The sequence below is a fragment of the Panicum virgatum genome, chromosome 1N (genome assembly GCF_016808335.1).
Source record: "Panicum virgatum strain AP13 chromosome 1N, P.virgatum_v5, whole genome shotgun sequence".
NCBI classification, from domain to species: domain Eukaryota; kingdom Viridiplantae; phylum Streptophyta; class Magnoliopsida; order Poales; family Poaceae; genus Panicum; species Panicum virgatum.
The window spans coordinates 16,935,497-16,957,470 of record NC_053145.1 but is presented as its reverse complement, the minus strand read 5'-3'; the positions used below and the strand labels follow the sequence as shown (position 1 = coordinate 16,957,470).

The window sequence follows — 21,974 nt, the reverse complement described above, 5'->3', positions numbered from 1 at the left end:
CTGCAGGTAATTCCATTTTTTTCTTAATTAGAGTTCTGGGTATGGGGTTATAGGGTTCCAATGAACTTGGATTAGATTTGGGAAGATTGATTAATCAATAACTCCCTACAAAATCTTCGTTTCTAGAGTTTGCTTTCTTACTTTTATTTGTTTGTGCGGGAGGGGGGGGGGGGTGTTGAAGAGACTAGCTATCAAGTTTATTTTGTATACTGTAGGCAGTTCCATGTTTTTTCTTAATTGGAGTTCTGGGTATGGGGTTATATAGTTCCAATGAACCTGGATTAGATTTGAGAAGATTGATTAATCAATAATACACTGCAAACATTGGAAATACTATGTTATTTTCGCTTTCTTATTGCTTACCCTCATCTGTTCATTACGTTTCTGCAATTCTTACCTGCAACTTGTATGCCTTTACTTTTTTAGTATAGTTTTTTTGTTAGTATTGGCTATAGATTGCAAAAATTATTTTGGAATGAGAGTTTCACGCTAGTTGAACAGGAACCATGTTGCCATCCAAGCCACGCCAGCTGCAACATCAGTCGCATCACCATACCGTGTGGAATAGGAACCCTCCCAACACGGCTAATTAATCAGCCTGTTCGGTTTGGATAGCAGCCCTGTAGCTACAGTGTTCCACGCTGACAACGGTCACAAGCCATCAATCCCAACGGTCACCAGCAGCAACCGTTTCAGCCCAGCCGAATAGGCTGAACAAGAATCCTTCTTGGTTTATCGCACCACACGAGCCAGCTGGTCCAACTTCTGCTGGCGACCTCAGCGATCTACAGCACGCACGGCAACGACCTCTGCCATGTGGAAGAGGTCCAAGAACAGTGGTGAGAAAACTCTCTCCAGATGGTACGGTCCTTTCTGAATGGTGACAAAATCATCTTCTGAGTACGGTCGAGTTCTGCTCCACACGAGCAGGTGACTTTACTTGCATTTGATTTGCAACAACACACACATAAAAACGGGGAGGGGCCGCATATATTGCTCTGATGAAGAGGATGACTGCGGCACACTGGCATGTACAGATTTTCCAGGCAGGAAAAACTGCCATTTGCAACAGGATGCATAGCCATGTATTGCTGCGATCTTCGTAGAAACCCTGACCGAGCGATTGCCCTGCCGGACTGCTGCTGAAGTAGCACCTCGCATGCGAGACCTCGTCGAAGCTTGCAATGTGCTCGCCGTGCTCTGAAGAGGCGGACATGGCATGGTTAATCTGAACAAACTGATTATGCTATTGGATGCAAATGATCGGCGCAAATGGACCTGAATTCAATACTCCACTGGACGTGAATTTGATAATTTTACTCTCTGCCGGAGGTAAATGCATGATTCTAATTGTCTATAACTGCTTTCTTCTTAATGAAAAACGTGCTCAGGCACAGCCGCAAAAAATAATTGCAAGAGTAGGAAGCTGATCGCGCAGTAAGGAAAAACACCGAAACACAGCCATGCCCGTCCCACACTGTCTCTGTGACAAAAAGACCTCACTCTCAGCACAACCCAACATCCAATTGAGGACCCGGCCCAGCAAAGGTAACACTATTTTCCCTCTTTTTTCTGTATTACTACTCCACAGTCAAACTCTAGCCTTTGGACCCTGAATAGATTAAGTGTTAAAATATGGGAAATAACTGAAGGGCCTCAATGTGACCGAGTTCTTTCCCTTCGTTTGCTGTAATGAACTTTGATTGCTGTCAAAACCACACCAGATAAGTGATCGAGGGAAGTTCATGATATAGTGTTAGGAGTAACTGAAAACATAGAACTATATGCCTGCTGGATGAGCCATTGGATTCACAGTTCAGTAAAATATGTTAACTAATGCTTACTGATAGTAAAGGTTTTGCTACAGTGCACCCAAATGATTGTGGTCCGTTGATCTAGTGCCATATTACAAGTGAACGTTAGTTGGTAATAAAATAGAATAGGGATTCCACATATTTATCCAGGCTTCAAATTTGCAATTCTTCATTTGCAAACCTAGAAGGGCGAATTTTAATTAGACAAGCAATATATTGTACTCACCATCATCATTTCTAAAGCTTTGAGCAGACCTACTATGACGTCCCGGCTTAACAAGAATAAATTTGAGCCCACTAGTGGCCCAAGTGTGAGTGACATGGCAACTAGAGGCCCAAGTGTGAGTGACATGGCAATGGTGGAGAGTTGTCCACTTTGCTAGTTGAGGGTGAGGCTCGGAACCCCTGGGTTTACCGTTTTACATAAAGCGAAGACGAAAGCATAAGCGAGATTGGTGCGAGTGCGTGCTTTACTCAACATGTGAGTAGAACAGAGCCATATTTGGGATTGGGGGTGTTACATCTACAAGTTTTGGAAGATGCTAGGTTCCTATATAAAAGGTGAAGTTGTTAAAATCTATTGCAGAAGCAATGCATAGCAAAACTAATGGAGGCAGTAGTTCAAATTGTTAGAGGAATATGAAATACATATCCTTACCCCCTGATCCAGAAATTATGCCGAGAGTTAGCTCTGGTAGTCCAAGTTAGGCTGAGCTATAGCTTACTAATAATTTTCTTCGTGACCGTGCCTGAGCACATTTTTTATTAAGAAGAAAACAGTTACAGACACAACCTTGTTGCGGCCAAACAGGACTTGGACCACACAAGAACACAAAGGACTAACGAAAAAGGAAAAACTGAAGAAAAAGTACATACAAACTCACAAATGGCCACAAACAACAGAAGAAACATGGAGGGGGAGGACACTCTAAACAAGCCACCCAAACAAAGGCCACCCGAAGAGCTGGACCTGCACAAAAATCTATCGCCAACACAAAGCAGGAGACGGTGGCAAAGCATCCACCTAGAAGCACGACCATAGCGGCAAAAGCATAGAGGAATGGCGGCAAAGCATCCGCCAAGCTCGAAGTAACCACAGGTGGCAAAGCATCCACCAATGTACGGCGGCAACGCATCCGCCAGCGATCCACCATCTGCAAGCAAAAGTTGATATCGCAACAGGGCGGCAAAGCATCTGCCATGACCTAGGCTTCCAAGACGACAGTGCATAAATCAGAGCGAGCCAGGTACAGAGGAAGGCGACCAGCCATGGTGGGCACGGCGGGGGAAGGAGCGAACGAATGATGCCTCCAAAAAGGAAAGCGGTGCCCAAAGGCGTTGCCATCATCGGCCTGCAGACAGGCAAAGGCTTTAACCTCAACTCCACCCTAGAGCACCCACCCCAGTGAAGACGACCCACCACAAGCCGCGCCGAAAGGATGGAGACCGCAGCGATGAGGCGGAAGGACGACGTCTCCCAGGACAACACAACAACGCCTCCATGCAGGGGAACGACGCCCGCAAGCGCTATCGTTGTTGGCCCAGCACAACACTAGGCAGAGCTTTCGCCCGAGATCCTGAGAACTAGACGAATGCCGCCCGCCACGAGCGTCCACCGACGGCAGCGCCCCCACCGGCAGAGGAACCCCCACGACCCACGGCGACCACGGGTAGCAGCCAAGGGAAGGGACTAACCCCCAACCCGCGGCCACGAGAAGGGGATCCTTAGGCCCGGAGGCCACAACGACGAGAAGGGGCGGTCCGGTGGACGAAGGCGCGCGGGACGCAACCAGCCGAGACGAGCGGCGATGGCCACGGCCATGGAGCGGCATCGGCGGCGGCGAGGCCACCCGAAGCCACAGGCGGCCGCGACGCCGTGGCACCCAGGCCGGCAGGAGGTGGGGGAGGGCGCAATCCAGCCGGAAACGCCTAGATCCGGCCCGGCGGACCCCGGATCCGGCGAGGCCACGGCCGGATCCAACCCCGGCGGCCGGCGGCGAGTCGACGTCGAGGGCAAGTTTGGGGGCCAGGAGGAGGGAGGCGGGGGAGGAGGAAGGGGAGAGGGGGGGGGGTCGCCGCCGCCCAGACGGACACCGCCGGACGGGCGCGGGACGCCGGCGGCGGCGGCGGCCATCAGGGGCGACCCGGGGAGGGGAGTTTGCCGGCGGCGCAGATTGTTGCCAAGAGGAGCGACGCGCGCGGGGGGGGGGGGGGCTGCCCAGTGCTGTTACAGCTTACTAATAAGATAGAGCAATGAATACCGGTAGAAACAAGAAAGGAAATTGTGAAATAATAGAAACTATGGGAAAATAAGAATAAAGAGTAGAAGTTATACCTTCCATATGTGACACGAGCTCAACAGATTCTTGCAGGGACATGTCTCCAGGGAGCCAATGTTGGATGTGTAAAATAGCAAAAGGGAAAGAATTTCAAGAAGCCAAGGGCAGGCAACCCCGTTGTTACCAGTCTGATGAATCCGTGCGAACGTATTGATGTCAAATCCTCCGCCGAATTTGCCTGCGGCGCCTAGTTAAATTTCAAAAAAAGTTGAGAGCTCAGGACAATAATAATCGTCAGAAACGGCGGGTTTGACTAGCCGATCTTCCTTTCCTACGCATTGTTACCAGTTTGTGAAAGTGGATCGGGTGCTCTAGCCTAAGAGGGGGTGAATTAGACAACTTAAAAATTTAACATATGGCTCCAACTAGTTTGTACAAAATTTAAACTAAAATGTGCTATCTAAATGTGCAACTACGATTCTTCTTAGTGTGAAACTCCAATCCCAAAAAGAGTTTAGCAACATATAGCCAATTCTATCAAGATACTACTCTATGAAAGTAAAGGCACACAAAAATTGCTAGTATGAAATGCGGAAATGTAAAGGCGGGATGAGAGGAAGTAAACTCTCGACACAAAGATTTATCCCGTGGTTCGGCTAGCCACAAAGGCACACCTACATCCACGTTCTCGAAGCACTCACGAAGAGTATCGCTTCACGGTAATCAAGTCTCTTCTGTGAACATAATCACAGTCACCTTGATCCCGCTTTCCACTAAGGAGCTTCACCAAGAACGGTGGGGGTCTCCACGTCCCCGCACAAAATTGTCGACGCCGCTCCACACCAAGTCGGAGGGTCGCTAACGTTGCCGACGAGCCTACAAGGCTCCAAGGGGCCGGCGCACCGAGATCTTCTAGTGGTTCACTCTAGAACCAGCTGACAAGGTACAACACCTTGCTATCTCACTCACTAAAGAGCTAATCTAGCACTAACACTCTCAAAGGTGTGCTAAGGACTAAGGATGTGATCACTAAAATCTTGAATGGCTTGGGGGTGGTCTTAGATGTGGGTGTGATGTATGTGAACTCCAGCAAACTTCAAATGACCGGGGGATGACATGTATATAGGCCACCAAGTCCATAGAGTCGTTTGTAGCCGTTGGGCTTTTTCTGCGAGCACCACCGATTAAACCGATGAGAGGGTGCCATTGTAACCGGTCACTCACGGCTCTGAACTAGCCATTGCCTTCCTGACAGCTGACGTAGTAGTCACCGGTTAGACCCGTGCATTGCGCCGATGCCACATCGGTTCAACCCTCGTTTAATTACGTAACAGTTATGTTTGCGACTTGGATGTTGTATGTATCAGCCATGTAAAAACATACCTGTCTAGTTGTTTCTATACCGACTGATCTTGTCGTCCCTCTCCATTATTATTCATACAGCTTATTAATTTCCTCTCCCAAACGCCTCTCTCTCTCTGCAGCAACCGAGATCTGATCTGAGGGCGCCAGCCAGGAGTGGGTTGAGGGAGAAGCAAGATGGCGCCATGGAGGGCGTGGGCGGCGTACTCCTTGGTCTTGGTGGCTGCTGTGGTAGCGTCCGTAGCCTTTCACCAAGCAAGCCTCGACACCAGGGTGACTATAGCAGTGGTGGCAGGGCTGCTGCTACGTCTCCTCCAGTGTTTCTTGGGCCCCATGCGCCGTTGCTCCGGCCACTGGCTGGTCCAGCGCAGCGCGATGGCTGCCTACTACCTGCCGACGAGTGCTATTGTAACTTACATCGCCGGTGCCGTAGTCTGGAAGTCCTCTTCCGGTAACATCTACCACGTCGGATCCTGCATACTCCTAATCATTACCGCTTCCAAGGGCGCTGTGGAGATGGCAGCCTACGCTCGCAGCGACAGCCCGCCCCTGCGGTGGCAGCATTTCAAATTGATGCTCACAATTTCTCCCCTCTTGTGGTGCTTGCCTGGGACTAACCGACTTGCGGTGTTCAACAGTTTGGCGTACCTGTGTTTTGTGCTTGACATGCCGTTGATTCAACCAGCAGCAGATAGGATGAAGAAAGATGGGGAAATGATCCAGATCAAAGGCATTCTGCAGCAATGGCAAGATGATGATGACAAGCGAGATTGTCGAGACACCTGCCTCTCTTACAACTATTGCCGGATTTTAACAAGGCTCTACTTTGGGATTGCCTCCACCGAAGAAGGGCATCGTCGGGATGAATTGACGAGGCTGCTGTCAACAGACTGCTGCGACAGGGTATTCACCATTATTGAGGTGCAGTTGGCTTTCCTTCACGATTACTGCTTCACCACCTATCACTCCATGGTATTGTCTCCCCCTGGCATGCTATCAGTTGCACAAGAAGTATGGGCAGTATTGCAGGATATACTAGCATGGTATTGTCTCCCCCTGGCATGGCCATGTCTGGATTGGTTGTCCGGCGGCCGGTTGCTGTTCAGCGGCTGGTTGTTTAGTGGTGTGACGTTTGGAGCACTCGGCCTTGCCATTTCGGCCGTAGAAATGTTCATCATTGTTCTAGTTGACTGGCTCCAAAGAAGACCTATTTTGCCACTGTACTGGCGTACAATATTTAATGCTCTGAAGAAATATCCTCAAGATACAGGATTGGTTTACAGTCCTACAGTACTTGAGAGGTTTGCTGGAAAAACTCTTAACTGCTTGACTCCGCCTTATTGGCAGAACAAGATCGGGCAATACTCACTTATCGAAGATTATGACCGCGGCAATCACATGAATACATGTGTATCCTTGTTCAAGAAACATATGCTCTCTTATGACTCATATAGTTTCATTAAGCATCACCCAGAAGAAGAAGAGCCTGTAATCATGCCGCACAGCGTCAAAAGAATTCTCGCCGTCGAGCTTCAGCGTGTTATCCATGAAGATGGCCGTCAGCTAACCAGGGGCACCAAAACTCTAGAGAGAAACCAGGTTGGGCCTGAATTCTCATGGATCAATGAGACTCAAAATCACACGGACACCATCCTGATGTGGCACATTGCAACCTGGTACTGTAACATATTTGACAAGGAAATCAACTCTGATGCTCATAAAGCTGCTACAGCATTGTCAGGGTACTGCGCTTACCTGGTGGCATTTCTCCCGGAGATCCTACCAGGGAAAAGCAAAAACACGATGAGGGTGCTTCAGTCAGTCTTGAGGCAGGCACGAAGAAGCATGTCTCCGGAGGACGAGGAGGATGAGCGTTCAGGCTTCAACAAGTCTTGCACAAAGCAAAAGATCTAGGACGAACAAGGATGACCAAGGAGGAGAAGGAAAGGGCAATTCAAGGATGTGAAATTTCAGGTCATAGCCTGACGACCTTTCAGAAAGGTGTCAAGCTTGGGAAGCAACTGTTTCAGCTCCAAGACAGAACTGTGTTGGAGGGTGATGGCAGAGTTCTGGGCAGGGACCGTCCTGTACATCGCACTTTCCGATTCCAAGGAAACTTGTGGATGTGCATGTCGATCAGCTGGAGCAAGGCGGGGAGTTCCTGACGCATCTCTGGGCCTTGCTCTCCGTCGTTGGCATCCAGAAACAGGGTGGGCCACAAGGCGAGGTTTGACGCGCTAGAGTGAACTGCCAGAATCCTATCTTCCTTGCTGCTGTCGTAAGTGATCTCTACATGTTGTTGTACGGTCCATATGGTTTAATTATTTCCTTTTCTTTATAATAAATGTGTCAATTAAAATTCTGATCTGTTTATGCATGAATATTAATGGTACGTGTCCTTAATTGGTTCCTCTATTTCTTATATCTCAAATCTTTGGATCTTAATTAAATAGGGTGTAGCCAAAACTTGGAAACAAATTCTCGTCCGCTGTGTTAGATTACTAGGGAAATTCATGTTACAGTTGAATGTGTTTGAACAAGGTGCTTTGGGAATACAAAATCTGGATATTCAAAATACATATTGCTTAGTAAATGGTCATTTAAACTATGCAATGAATAAGGCACTGGGCAAGAGTTGCTGAGAAGCCGAATGGGGGCGAAGGATAAGTTTCTTAGCTTCGACATTTTTCGCTTGAAGATGGTTCACAAATAAGATTTGAGGAAGATATATGGCTGGTCCCAATTCCCATTTCTGTCTAACATGGTTCGCCGACTGACATATGCTATGATAGCGAAAGTGCTTAGCACCAAACCACTAAATATCTTTTCTAAGAGAGTTTTAGTGGGGGATAAACTACAGGACTGGCTCCATACAGTGGGTAAGTTGTTTATGTTGATTTACAAGAGGGGAGGGAGACCTTCACATGGTCCCTACAAGCTAATAGCTTCTTCACGGTACACTTTATGTATAAAAATCTTGTTAATAGTAGTATAAAGGTTACACAAGAGATTTGGCACATAATACATTTAGAGATTAAAATTTGTATGTCGTACTTGAAAAGGGGTGAGTACTTGCAAAGTATAATTTAGCTAGGCGAAATTGGATTGGAAGTAAAGTTTGCAACTTATTCACTTAGTTTTTGGTTTAGCACCACCAAAAGATATTGATTGGCATATTGGCAATGTTTTAGGTGATTTGGTTCTCTAGGAACGATATTATTTTAAACAATTGTTAACCAAAATTTTTTTTTGCAGGTTTTATTAAGGAGAACATATTGGGTGCAGCTGCAGCACAGTGTGAATTAAAAGGGGAGGATGAGACATGTCGCTTGCTCGAGATATTGGCTTTTGTTTCTTCACATCCTATGGATTTTAGTTTACGGATTGACTTTCAATAAGCATATTTTATACTTTAAACGTTTTGTAAGAATGTGGTGTGGTTGCTACATTGTGTAATAATGTTGGTCTGATCCCCTCGATGGTGAGGATGAAGTTAAAAATATTTGTTTATCTTGCGTTTGGGTAAAAGGTCTGCATATGTTTACAAATAGTTTATCTTACCTTTAGAACGGGATTGTCTGGTTTGTGTTGTATCTAAGCAAAATATTGGAAAGCCAAAATTAAAGCTTCTCTAGTCAATCTCATGTTTGCTATAGAACAATTTTCCATGCCAATACCAAATTGTGGCTTCGAATCAAATGGAAGCTAGAACATCTACAGAAAATTCAGTATTTAGTTCTGCTAAACTTACCTCTTCTTTTCTATACCTCTTCTTTTCTCTGTCGCTTCGGTTGCCATCAATTCTCCATGCAAATATTTATGAACGGGCCAAAATATCCCCTAGCCAAAGGATAGTGTTGAAACGGATTCCTGATCTGCTCTCCCCTAGGAAATCCGTTCCACGACGGCGGAAAGGATCCGGCGCAGGAACCAGGCGGAGGCGCGGCCACCACACGTGCGCGTTGAGGTGTAGGCGCGGCGACCGGCAGGGGGCGGAAGGCGGAGCTCGCGCCTACTATTATTGCAAATAAACACGCGTCCAAATCTGCACTAAGTATATCCACGTTATTCGAAAGACGGTTGGCTCCAGCAATTACGGCGAAAGATGTAAACCGCCGGAGAGCACGACGGCCGACGGGATCAATGTGATGTCCAGGGATGAAACAGAGCCGAATAGCAGATTAGCAGGGAAAAGGAAGGCTGTAGTGGGGTTTACTTTTTTTATTTTTGAGTGGTGACTTCGGGAATCTTCGGATCTGCTGGTGCTCAGTTCTTTGAAGGTGCTCATAGGGGTAGGGTTTGCGTACGTGTGTTCATAGGGGTGAATGTGCGTGTGTGTTGTGGGCATCTACGTTGTACTGTGTAGTGGGGTTTACTGGCCCGGGTGCAGGCCATTGATGGCCAGATTGTAGAGGGTGCAGCTATACATCAGCGAAGTGGAAATGAGATTTATCGTCTGAAAGCCCATGAAAATTAGCCCACTAACATCTTCTTCCTCACCCCCGGGCCTCCGTCCTCCTCCGCTCCAGACAGTGACTCTCACCTCAGCGCCGCCCGCCCACCATCCACGGCCGGGGCATCCCCACCCCACCCTACCCTAATCCCTCTCGGGTACCACCTGGGACTTGACCCCACTACCGGCACCCACCACCCTAGCCGGCGGCGCCTCGCCGCTCACCCACAAACCACCGGCGAAATCTATTTGTAGCGCGCGCCAGTACAATTAGAGCTATCGCTGAAGATTCCTCCTCTGCTGCTTTCGTACCGTTTTTTGCCCCAATGATGGCCCTTGGCTCACTACTGACCCCACGGTGTGGCCAGCCAATCCAGCGCATGCATGCTAACCTATTAATGTGGAGGATTAGCTTGAAATCAAAATTTAAATACGTACAATTTATTACAAGATCATAAATGAATATATTTTGAGTTTGCTAATTTCACCATATTTCTTATTTGCTTAGAACATTTTTATTTGTTCTCAGAATATTTTTTTCATTGAGAACATTTTCTTCACACAAAACACTTTACTTTGTTCTTAGATTTTTTGTTCCTAGAACAATATTTGTATCGGAACATTTTTATTTGTTTCATAATAACCTTTTTGGGAAATTATATAATGTTTGAAGCAGCACCTCCTAATTTGGTAACTTTTTTTCACGGCAAACACTTTGAATTTGTTTCTAAACAATTCTAAATTTTATCCAACCAATGAAAATCAACACTTTGAATTTATTTCTAAACAGTGTTGCATTGATCCTTATGCAAATAGGATTTGAATATGAAAATAGTTCAAAAGATGATTACCCATATCAAATTTTGATTACAATGTTGTATTTCTTATGACATGATCTTTAAAACAAAACTGCACTTAATTATGCTTCTATAATATTTTTCTATGTCATTTTTATTTGTTCCAAAATATCTTATTTTCTAAGAACATTTTATTTTGTTGGAACATTTTGTTTTGTTATAAGAACAATTTCTATTTTCAATGGAATATACTCGATTCAGTTTTCTACAAAATATTTAAATATCCTGGAACATTCTAAAGTGTTTTCAAAACTTCTAGGAGAATCGAAAAATTTTTAGAACACTTTGAATAGTTTTCAAAGAAATCTTGAATACTTCCAAATGGTCACCTCAACATTATCACGGTCCGAAACACTTGAGGCGATGTGTGAATTTCTTTGTGCTCAATGTATTGTACGAAAAAGTTCAAAATCTTGGTTCACCTTCTATGAATGTCATGAATTTGTTTATTCTATGAATGGAACATTTTCTGTAAGTAAAAAATACTGAAAACAATAATATCCCAAAAATAATTCTAAATGTTTCGGAATAATCTTGAAAATTTTCGACAATATTTTTGAAATGTTCTCTGAACAAATTTGAATGTTTCAGAATAAATTGAAAGTTTTGGAACATTCAATATGTTTCGAAAACTGAACAATCTACTAAACAAATCAGAATATTTCGAAACACTTCTGAAAATGTCTTAATGTTCTGAAACACTTTTGAAATGTTCCAAAAATAAATCAAATCTGAATGTTTCGGAACAATCTTGAAATTTTTCTAGAACATTTTTAAAATGTTACCAAAACAAATCTGAATGTTTTCGGAATAAACTGAAAGTTCTAGAATACTATTGAGAAATGTCTTGATATTTTCGAAACACTTTTGAAATATTCCGAATTCAAATTTTTGAAATATTTTCAAAACTAATTTTGATATATTCCAAAACACTCAGAATGTTTCTAAACAAACTAAACGTCTCAGAACATATTGGAAAACAGAACAATCTCGACATGTTGCTAAAACAACTCAGAATGTTCCAGAACACTTAATGTTCAGGAACACTTTTGAAATGTTCTAGAACACTTTGAAATGCTCCGGTACACTTCAGTTCTAGAACACTTTTGAAAACATCTTAATGTTCTGAAACACTTTTGAGAACCGTCTTAATGTTCCGGACACTTTTGAAATGTTCTGAAAACAAATCAAATCTGAATATTTCTGAACGATCTTGAATTTTTTCCAGAACATTTTCAAAATGTTACCAAAACAAATCTGAATGTTTTCAGGATAAACTAAAAGTTCTAGAATACTATTTAGAAATGTCTTTAATGTTTCCGGAACACTCTTGAAATGTTCTGAATTCAAATTTTTGAAAAATTTTCAAAACTAATTTTGAAATATTCTAGAACACTCTGGAATGTTTCTAAACTAACTAAATATTTTGGAACATTTTGAAAAACAGAACAATCTCGACATGCTGCTAAAACAACTAAGAATGTTTCGGAACAATCTTAAATTTTTTCCAAACATTTTTCAAAATGTTCCCAAAACAAATCTGAAAATTTCGGGATAACTAAAAGTTCCTAGAACACTTTTGAAAACATTTTAATGTTCCGTAACACTTCTGAAAACCGTCTTAATGTTCCGGAACACTCTTGAATTATTCCCAAAACACAATAAAATCTTAATGTTTCAGAATATTTCAAAAATGTTTGGGATGATCTGGAACACTTTTTGAGAACCATCTTAGTGTTTCGGAACATTGTTGAAATGTTTTGAAACCGTCTTAATGCATATTTTTTGGAACAATCTTGAAACTTTTTCAGAACATTTTCTAATGTTTCCAACATAAATCTGAAAGTTTTCGGGATAAACTAAAAGTTCTAGAACATTTTAGAAGAACAATCTTGAAATTTTTCCAGAATATTTGCTAATGTCTCCAACATAAATCTGAAAGTTTTTGGGATAAACTAAAAGTTCTAGAACATTTTAGAAATCATCTTAATGTTTCCGGAACACTTTTGAGAAATATCTTTTAATGTTCCTGAACACAGTTGAAATGATCCCAAAACAAATATTTCAAATATTTTTCAAAACTAATTTTGAAATGGTCCAGAATTAACTAAAAGTTCTAGAACATTTAGGAACATTTTTAAAAATACCCTTTGTTTTCTTGGAACAATTTGGGAACTTTTTTTTCACGGCAAACACTTTGAATTTGTTTGTAAACAATTCTAAATTTTATCCAGAAATTTTTTTTAAAAAGTGCAGAAAACTTTTAGTGAACATTTTTATCTTAGAACGTTTTTTGAAAGAGAAAGCAAGAAAGAAAGAAAATAAGCTTAATGGGCCTCCAGCATGCGCGTCGTTCACGCCGGCCGGCGCGTGCGCTTCGTGTCCGTCCGCCACGTGCGGGCCCACCCGCGCCAGCTAATTCTTTCTGCGACGTATTTGCTTCCTATCGCAGAATGCGATACATAGACACCCCAAACCACCACCCACCGCTAACCGCTTGTCGACCCCCCCCCCCCCCCCCCCCCCCCCCACACCCCACACATTCTTTTCTAAAGCCGGCAGCCATTGGAGCTCCCAGACCCTAGTAACTCTGGCCGGCGGCGACCTCACCACCGGCCGCTCCCCACCCACCTCATGCCCCCAGCCCCCAACCCCGAACAGAGGCGCAAAGAGCGAGGAAGAAGCGAGCTCTTCATGTGATCCGGATTTTGTCAGGATTTTGTCACTCGCACGATGTACAGCTCCCGCGGGGGTTTGTCACGTGCGTGATGTATAGCTCCCGCAGGTTGCAGATGGCGATGATCGCCACGCCGTCGGCACCCACCTCCATGGTCACCCGCATCATCAACCTCAAGCTCCGCGACGCCCCTGGCTAGCCAGCCGGGTCGTCCGCTGGGTCACGGCGAAAGAGCGAGCAAGCGGAGACAGAGGTGGAAGATTGGAAGGTACAGCTGGTGCGAGGGACCAACTCGAGAAGATGACTGGTGGCTGCAAATTTCCTTCTTTATTATTGAACTTGGTACGAATGATCGTGACATACATACGTAATACATTGGGCAGATACAAGAACGCTTGCCACACTGGATTTGCCACTGTCCAAAGAAACCCTGTCATAGTTACAGTCCAAGGCAGCAAAATTTGAACCATATAAACGGCTATGCAAAACCATTTATTCTGTCATCTTTTTTTCTGGACCTCCTCTCGTGTTTGAGAGGTGGACTGATGAACAGGGCAGACGATGCTCTCATTACGCACTTCTTCAGCACCTCACATGCGCGACCTCGCCGAACCTTGCGGTGATGCGCTTGGTGCGCTCTGCAGACGACATAAAAATGATTAGTACGGTGAATAGCCTGGTTCAGTATAGCATATCACACTATTATCTGTGTAGACAGCGTGCTTACCAGTGGTACACCGCTCTTAGCTCTTTGTTCCAAATACGATGATGGTTTGAAGTAGGGACCGTAAAGTTCAGCCCACTTGCTTAGCTTTGAATATATGTAAGGTGCTCCAACAGTGTCAGCCCAGAAGACAAGACCACCCCTGCATTTTTTTTGTTGAAAATTAAAACTGATATCAGAACAGGCACGGCAACTCCTTGTAAATCCAAAAACAATGCACTGTAGAAATTCATGTATTGTATGTATGAGGACAGTAATTATTTCATTAGAGAACTCTCTGCATAACTAAGTATACAGCAGTTTGGGACAATTCAAACAATTAAGAACATTATCAATCACTGGGAAATGCTAATTGATAAACTATACACATGTGTAAAGGTATAGAATGCTAGCCCACATAATTACTCTTCTAGGAGTATCATTGCCCTCTGGTTTTAGTGAGATTTTCATGGAATCAAATTGTAAATTCACTCAGCAAACCCCAGCAAAAGAAAAACTAATGTGGTAGGCATGATCAAAAGACCAAATGGGCAGATTCAAGGTAGTTAAAAAAACTCATATCTGTACCAAAGTAATTATATAAACATATGAATATAGTTAAAAACTTGAGTACCTGTACTTAGGAAAGCCCATCCCAAGAACAGAAGCAATATCAAGATCAGAAGCCCGAATTACAACATTTTCATCCATAACCCTGCATGCCTCATTCACAACTGGGAAAAAAATCATCTCCAAAATATCTTGATCTGTTATAACAGGCTGCAAGAAACATATTTTGGTCAAACCAGGATATTTCTCAATTAGCACAGGAGGTAGAATGACAATTCTTAATAAATGCACAAGCCATGTGTTGGAAGAGTGAGAAAGTAATACCTTTCCACCAGGCATTGTCTTTGCACCTTTTCTGTACTCTTCAATCACACGCTGAACACTAGGATCAGGCTTTGGCTTCCCGCCCTTCTCATAAATATAATAACCTTTGCCATTCATCTTTCCTGTGAAACAGTAACTTAAAAATTTCACTCCTCAGGAACAACATACAAATGTCCATTCATCTATTGGATAGCTTGTGCCATCATATCAGGTAAGATCAGATTAACATAAGCAAAAGCAGGTTAAGAAGTATACCCTGCCGCCCATCCTTTACCATCAAGTCCACAAGGTCGGAGTCTAAATTTCGTTCTCCAAAGGCCTTAGCATAGATGTCCTTTACTGCCAAGGCTACTCCATACCCAGCTACATCTTGGAGTCTGTTGAGCAGCAAGGAAAAATGTTGAATATAAGAACTCGCGCGAATCATGGAAGCAAAATTTAGAACAATCGATCAACTATGGCCATTTAAGAATCAACAGTGCTTCAGATCTGCATTGTTCAATTTAACAAGCTGGCTAAGGCACAATATACTAAAGAAGTAAAGATGTCGCATTATTTTTTTTCCAGGTAATGGTTGATTCCCATCTGAAAAAGGAAGACAATTTGAACTCATAATCTAGTAATGAATACATTCAATGGTTTTAGTTCGTTTGTTTTCCCAAACATCAAGTATTCATGAATGAGGTAGTATTTGATAAAAAATTAATGAACAGATTTGCTCCAAAGCTGATTAGGGATATGTGTTTCACACCTAAGAAGATTGATGTGAGGCCATTGACCATTGATCAGTCTAATTTGACCTAGGTAACCAATAATCGACGGCTGATCCACATGTTAACAGAATGCTAGTTTATTTTGTAACAATATGCATGTACTTGTACAGTGAAAAAAATGTAATCTTCACTTCAAAAGAATAATTTGAATATAGAAAAGCCAATTTATAATTTCAACAAAGGAACAAGTAGAATAAGTTTATCCTGGGAATATTTCTTTTGTCGGATTACACTCCACCAAGTTATTTTCTATAATTAAATCATTTTCAATAGCGAATTTTATAATGGTCATCTAATGCTATATGCAGATGTTAGGAAACAGAGCCAAAGCACTTACTGAAAAGGTCCCATTGGCATGCCGAAGTTGCTTATTACTCGATCAATTCTAAAAACATCAATGCCAAGACTAACTAGAAGATGAGAACCCTGTGTGTAAGGAAAAAATGTACGGTTAACTGCAAATCCTGTGCAGTTGCCAACCACAACAGGGACTTTCTTTATGATCTTCCCAACAGTGATGAGATCAAGGATAGCTTGTGGTGATGTCTTCTCTGTCCGGACAATTTCAAGCAAGGGCATAATATGAGCAGGGCTGCAAACACCATAACATGATATTATTAGCATGTCGTCTTCACAACAAGCAAGCACAAGCAAATAATATCCAGAATAGTAAAATCAGGCAACCTAACATTATTTTATGTCTATATCCTCTTCAAATCATTTTATGTGTCCAACATTTTTTTTTCCATACCATTTGATAAAATAGTAAAATAGGGACGACCTAACACTATTTTGTCCATATCCTACTTCGCCTATCATTTTATATGAATGCTCAATATAAATTTTCCATACATTTTGAATTTTTGATAAATAGGCTCCCCAACAAAAATATAATCACAGGGCTGCAAATGACACAAGGCTACAGGCTTCTAGCTACCAATTGAAACACATGACATGCCACTAGACCACTAGTCCTCTGGGACACCCAAGGATCAATTAATGATTGATAAAATAGTGCAGAACAGAAGGGTTATGCAACAGGAGAACAGGTCATTCCCCATGTTCTTTATTAAAAGACTTTGAAAAGATTCCTTTTATCCATCTGCTTTGTGTATTGCGAAGAATCATCTAATGCAAGTTCAGTTTTAGCGATAAATGTATCATGCGAAAAAAAATGCATGAGCCTTCAGTAAAATATGCATAAGTTACCATGCAGTACATAAACATAAACATAAACACTAAACTGTCTTTGCTTTTTATACAACCTGTAGGAATTAGTATCTGTATTTGAACTGGAAAACTATGGTAGAATTCGAATTGAAACTACGAACAAGTTTTTTTGTTTGTGTTTTGGCAAATAAATTGATCAATAATTAGTTCACAAGCATACTCATACTCCACACTCTATAACTTTTGCATTGCTAGTATTCAGGATCTGCTACAAATTCACAAGTCAGAATTAACAAACCTGAAAAAATGAGCCCCTATAATTCTATCTTGAGAATTTGTCTTCTCGCCAACGACATTCAAATCGATGGTAGATGTGTTTGTCGCAAGTATGCAATGTTTAGGGCAGATTCTCTCAATATCAGCAAATATTGATTGCTTCAAAGGAATCTTCTCAATAACAGCCTACAAGAACAGAAGAACTGTCACAAGAACCTAACAAACAAAATATGTCCTACAAACATAAACCCATGAATCATGTACCTAAATAAAGTTGTCTAAGATTCAAGAACAAAACAATGTAGTACAATCATAACAAATTCTTAAAAGTTACGAAGACTAACCTCAATAACCATATCAACATCCTTGAAATCCGAATAATCCAATGCACCCTTGAAAAGTGACATGGCCTTGTTCATCTTATCCTTTGTTAATGAGCCTCTTTTCACCAGACCCTCAAGATTACCTGTTATGAAGAATGTTAAAATTTGCCAATAAGGTAACTTATAAACGTAACTTTCAAAGATAATCCAATAGCTCAAGCACAAGAAGAAACATTGTGGTTTCAATATAGCATGGAGAACTCAAAAGGACATGAATAAACTGGAACAATTTCTCCAGAAATGCAACAGCTATATAAAGAGATTGACCTGCTATCATTTTCTCTCCCCTTTGCAGAAACTGAGGGTTCACTTCCTTGAGCACAACAGCAATGTTGCTAGCAAGAAGTGCGGTTGCAATTCCAGAGCCCATCAGACCACCACCAATAACAGCGACTTTTCTAATTTGCCTGGGTTTCAGTTGAACATCAGTTACACCTGGCACCTATACATAATCAGCAGTATGAGTCAGACACCAGCAAAAATTAAATGCTATCACTGCACCAATGTATCTTCAGTCTTCACCTACAGTTTTGTTCTTTATATTCTATTAGTAGAAACTCATGTAAGTTATCATGTTACTACAATGCTAAAGAACAGGTGGTGTATCTAGACATCAGCTCAGTTCTAAAGAATTAAAAGCAAAAGGATAATGCATCCAATGATCAACTGTTTGAAGCTATTCAGCGAATGAATAATGATTTGATAGAGAATGGAAGACATAGCAAACGATGAAGCCTAAATCATGAAAAGGAAGGTAAGGTACTTTGGAAGACGACCTTTGTGGTGGAACGTTGAGCAAAGAAAACATGGACAAGAGCCCTTGATGTTGGTGCTACAACCAACTCCTTGAACACCTTGGCTTCCTGCATTTATTAAGGTGTGTTAGGTAAACATATGAAATAGGCTATATGGTAAACAACAGAAGAAACAGGAATGTGTCATCCACTATAGCAAGGTGTTTACTATTTCAAGTCAAAGAGCATTGATCCAGCACATATGCCATAATAAAGCTATTGCCATATAGACATGTACACTAGCTCTATAACTAAAAGAAGTTGAAAATAGTACATAATCTTGCCTCAGTTCCCTATTTTAAGGAGACAGGTACAGGTACATACCTTCAAAACACCGGCATGGCCTCCATATAATACGCCTTCTTCGATTACATCAAGGCAGGCCTGGTGCTGTGGCATGTTTGGTGCAATCTTCTTCGCTTGCTGTCTTGCTGCACTTAATACAGAACGAGCTTCAGACAGTGATCCAAGCCTATCAGTTCTGCCAAGAGATCTTATCCAAGGCTTTTGGCAATTAGCAATCTCCAGAGCCCAGAGACGTGACATCTTTATCAATTCATCAGGAGAGCAAAGGGCATCAATCAGACCACGTTCCTTCCCTTCCTTTGCAGTGATGAACTTACTTTGCTGTAAAAATCATACAAAACACCCGATTCAATACATTGAAACATCACGTGATAGTTCATTGCAGTAATTAGCTAAAAAAGTAAAAAGTAAAACATGGAAATTGTTTTCTAGACAAGTCATTACACCGAAGGTTCACAAAACAAGATACTGCCTACTGATTGGCATCTCACATATCTTGAATTAAATTATGGTAATGATAGAAACAAGTATCTGCATTTAACATTTAAGTAGGGATTCATATTTGTGATCATCTTTTTGCCCCCAAATATGTCTTCTCTAAATATCATATAACTGAGCAGCCAAATGTAAATTCAAGTTGCCCTTCCAAGAACTAGAAGTGGCTTCACTATTTAGTAACAACAATTTGTCATTATCCAGTTTGAAGTATGGACAATTATCAACATTCAACCCAAGTTTATTGGATGCTGCCACGAAAGTGTAACATGATTATCTGATCAGGAACAAGTTAATATTACAGGATGAATCTGTAATATGCTAAAGATGAACTATTCTATACTCCTCTGGGGCAAGCATACGATTATGGACGAATACCCATTAAAATATCCCCATCAATCATCTTTCCCTTAACCTTCCTTCCATCTATCTGGAAGTCTCGTGCTGAATAACCGGTACTGGTCATGTCACCCCATCCCTATCCTAGACGCCATAATTCAAGTCATCGACCCACCTCCCCATCCACAAGGACACCATCCATAAAATTCAGTAGCTTACAGCCTTGTATAAGATACTATAATTGAGGTTCATTTCATGGAAAATCCTGTAGAGTTTAGACAATGAGCTTCACCCCATCTGAAGGAAGAATTCACTTATACAAGAAACAGATGAACTCACCAGCATCATTTCAATTGCTTTGGGCAGACCTACAAGCCTTGGCAGACGCTGGGTTCCTAGATAAAAAACTTAACACAGTTAGATCCAAGACATGTTAGTGCCGCAGTTCCGTTTTCAGGCACAGATGTATCCATACCTCCAAATCCAGGCATGATGCCCAGAGTCAGCTCTGGTAATCCAAGCTGAGCTTCAGGAGTAGATATCCGAGCATGGCAACCCTGAACATACCATTTACAGATACACAGATTTTAGTCTAGATCCAGCAGAAAGGTCAAGAGCCAGCTGTGACAATGTCCATCAACAGAAACAGCATACCATAGCCAATTCCAGGCCACCACCCAGAGCAAGGCCTTGAATGGCTGCAACAGAAGGTTTTTTGCCCTCTGCAAATAAATGCACCCAGCCATTATAATATCAGGAGAAGCGAGAGAGTATACAAATAGATAGCAGCATACAAGGAAGTGTTGCAAAAGCTATACCTTCCATCATGTTTGACACAAGCTCAACGGATACATCTGGCATAAGTGATACATCCCCTGCAAGTCGATGTTGCACGTGTAAGCAAAAGAAACCGTTTTCTTGTAAGCACAGCGTAGAGTGGGCCAAACAACAGCACAAGTGGAAGGCATTCCATTACCAGTCTGATGAACCTTTGTGAAAACATTGATATCAAATCCTCCGCAGAACTTGCCTCCGGCACCTAGGGAATTCAGAATCCAGGACAAGGACAAGTATCAGAAAACTGACATTCAATATGAATTGACTTTCATGGAACCCTTTCGTACACTAGTCAAGTGTACGATGGTACAAGTTTAGCAGCACATCCACATAAATCATCGATGAAACAAGCCACAAGGGAAAATTGTGCCTTATGTCAGATGACCTGAACAGATAACAGGATGATATCCTTTCAGTATAAGGTATAACAAAAAAAAAAGGTATAAACCTCATCCCAGCCTAGTAGAGAAGTATATAAATATGAAAAGCTATCGCTATTATCTCAAGTAAAATGTTACAGCTCTGTATTTTCGTTTCCATCACTTGGGTCCACTTGAGCCAAATACTAATAGCTCCTGAGGTAAGCGCCACTGAAAACTGATCAATCAGTACCGCGGTCAAGCAGGCCCAACCAAACTTCGAGGTGGACTAGGCGAGCAGGAATGGTAGAAAACTAGGACAGCGAGCGATGGTGCCAAAATAACCATAGTAAACAAGGATAGCACCAAAATTAAAATGTCCGGCACCAACTAGTCCTTCTAGAACGAAACATTTAAAATCCGAGGGGAGGCAAGGAAAGCAGAGACCCGATCCTACACAAGAAGACTAAACCAGCAGGCGGTGGTCAGTGAAACATATCGTTTGGTGTAGTTGGAGAACGAATTACGAAAGGACTAGCGGGGCGGAGGTGTGGGTGAGAGATCTGACCGGTGAGCACGATGGCCTTGACGTCGTCGCGCCGCGCGGCCTCCGCGTACTTGTCCTTGAGCCCGGCGATGACTGCAGGCGAGGCGGATCCCCGGACGGGGTCATTAATATTAGAAGAGCAACGAATTGAACTCCCAGGAGCGAATACTCGGAAGTCGAGGGAGACATGGAGGAGGGAGGGCGCGGGCGAGCGGGTGTTGCTTACTGATGGGGTGGAGCGCGTTGACGGGCGGGTTGGCGATGGTGATGAGCGCGACGCCGTCGGCGCCCACCTCCATGGTGACCCGGATCGACCCCGCGGCCATGGCCGGCCGCTCGCTGGCTCGCTGGATCGGGGCGGAGGGCGATGGTGGGGTGGCGAGACGGCGCGGGAGAGATGGGAGGGGAACGACGCGGGGGGAGACGTGCGCAAGTGTTTTAAGCTTGGGCGGCTGGAGAGATTTTTTTTTATTTAGAATGGCGGCTTGGAGAGATGGAGATGGGAAGGATTGAAGATTTGAAGGAAGACGACGACGGAGGCCGGAGGGCGAAAGACAAATGAAGAGAAGAGGCCAAAGCTTCCACGGCGCAACCACTCCACAGTCGAGTCCCATACCCGTGTGGTGTGATCTATCCACCCAGCCGGTTCGGGTGTG

At 42.9% G+C, this 21,974-nt stretch overlaps 1 protein-coding gene across 1 annotated transcript; it reads right to left on the bottom strand.

Annotated features, from left to right (window-relative positions):
- Positions 1-13,747: 13,747 nt before the first annotated feature.
- LOC120655368 (peroxisomal fatty acid beta-oxidation multifunctional protein) lies at positions 13,748-21,898 on the bottom strand. Its single transcript, XM_039933133.1, has 18 exons — positions 21,545-21,898; positions 21,340-21,411; positions 20,552-20,614; positions 20,394-20,450; positions 20,230-20,297; positions 20,051-20,132; positions 19,915-19,970; positions 18,760-19,062; positions 18,418-18,504; positions 17,909-18,083; positions 17,603-17,724; positions 17,281-17,444; positions 16,150-16,404; positions 15,295-15,416; positions 15,040-15,161; positions 14,780-14,925; positions 14,170-14,308; positions 13,748-14,080 (listed from the first exon to the last, which is right to left on the bottom strand). The coding sequence occupies exons 1-18, from the start codon at positions 21,642-21,644 to the stop codon at positions 14,033-14,035; spliced, it is 2,181 nt and encodes a 726-aa protein (XP_039789067.1). The 5' UTR covers positions 21,645-21,898; the 3' UTR covers positions 13,748-14,032.
- Positions 21,899-21,974: the final 76 nt, after the last annotated feature.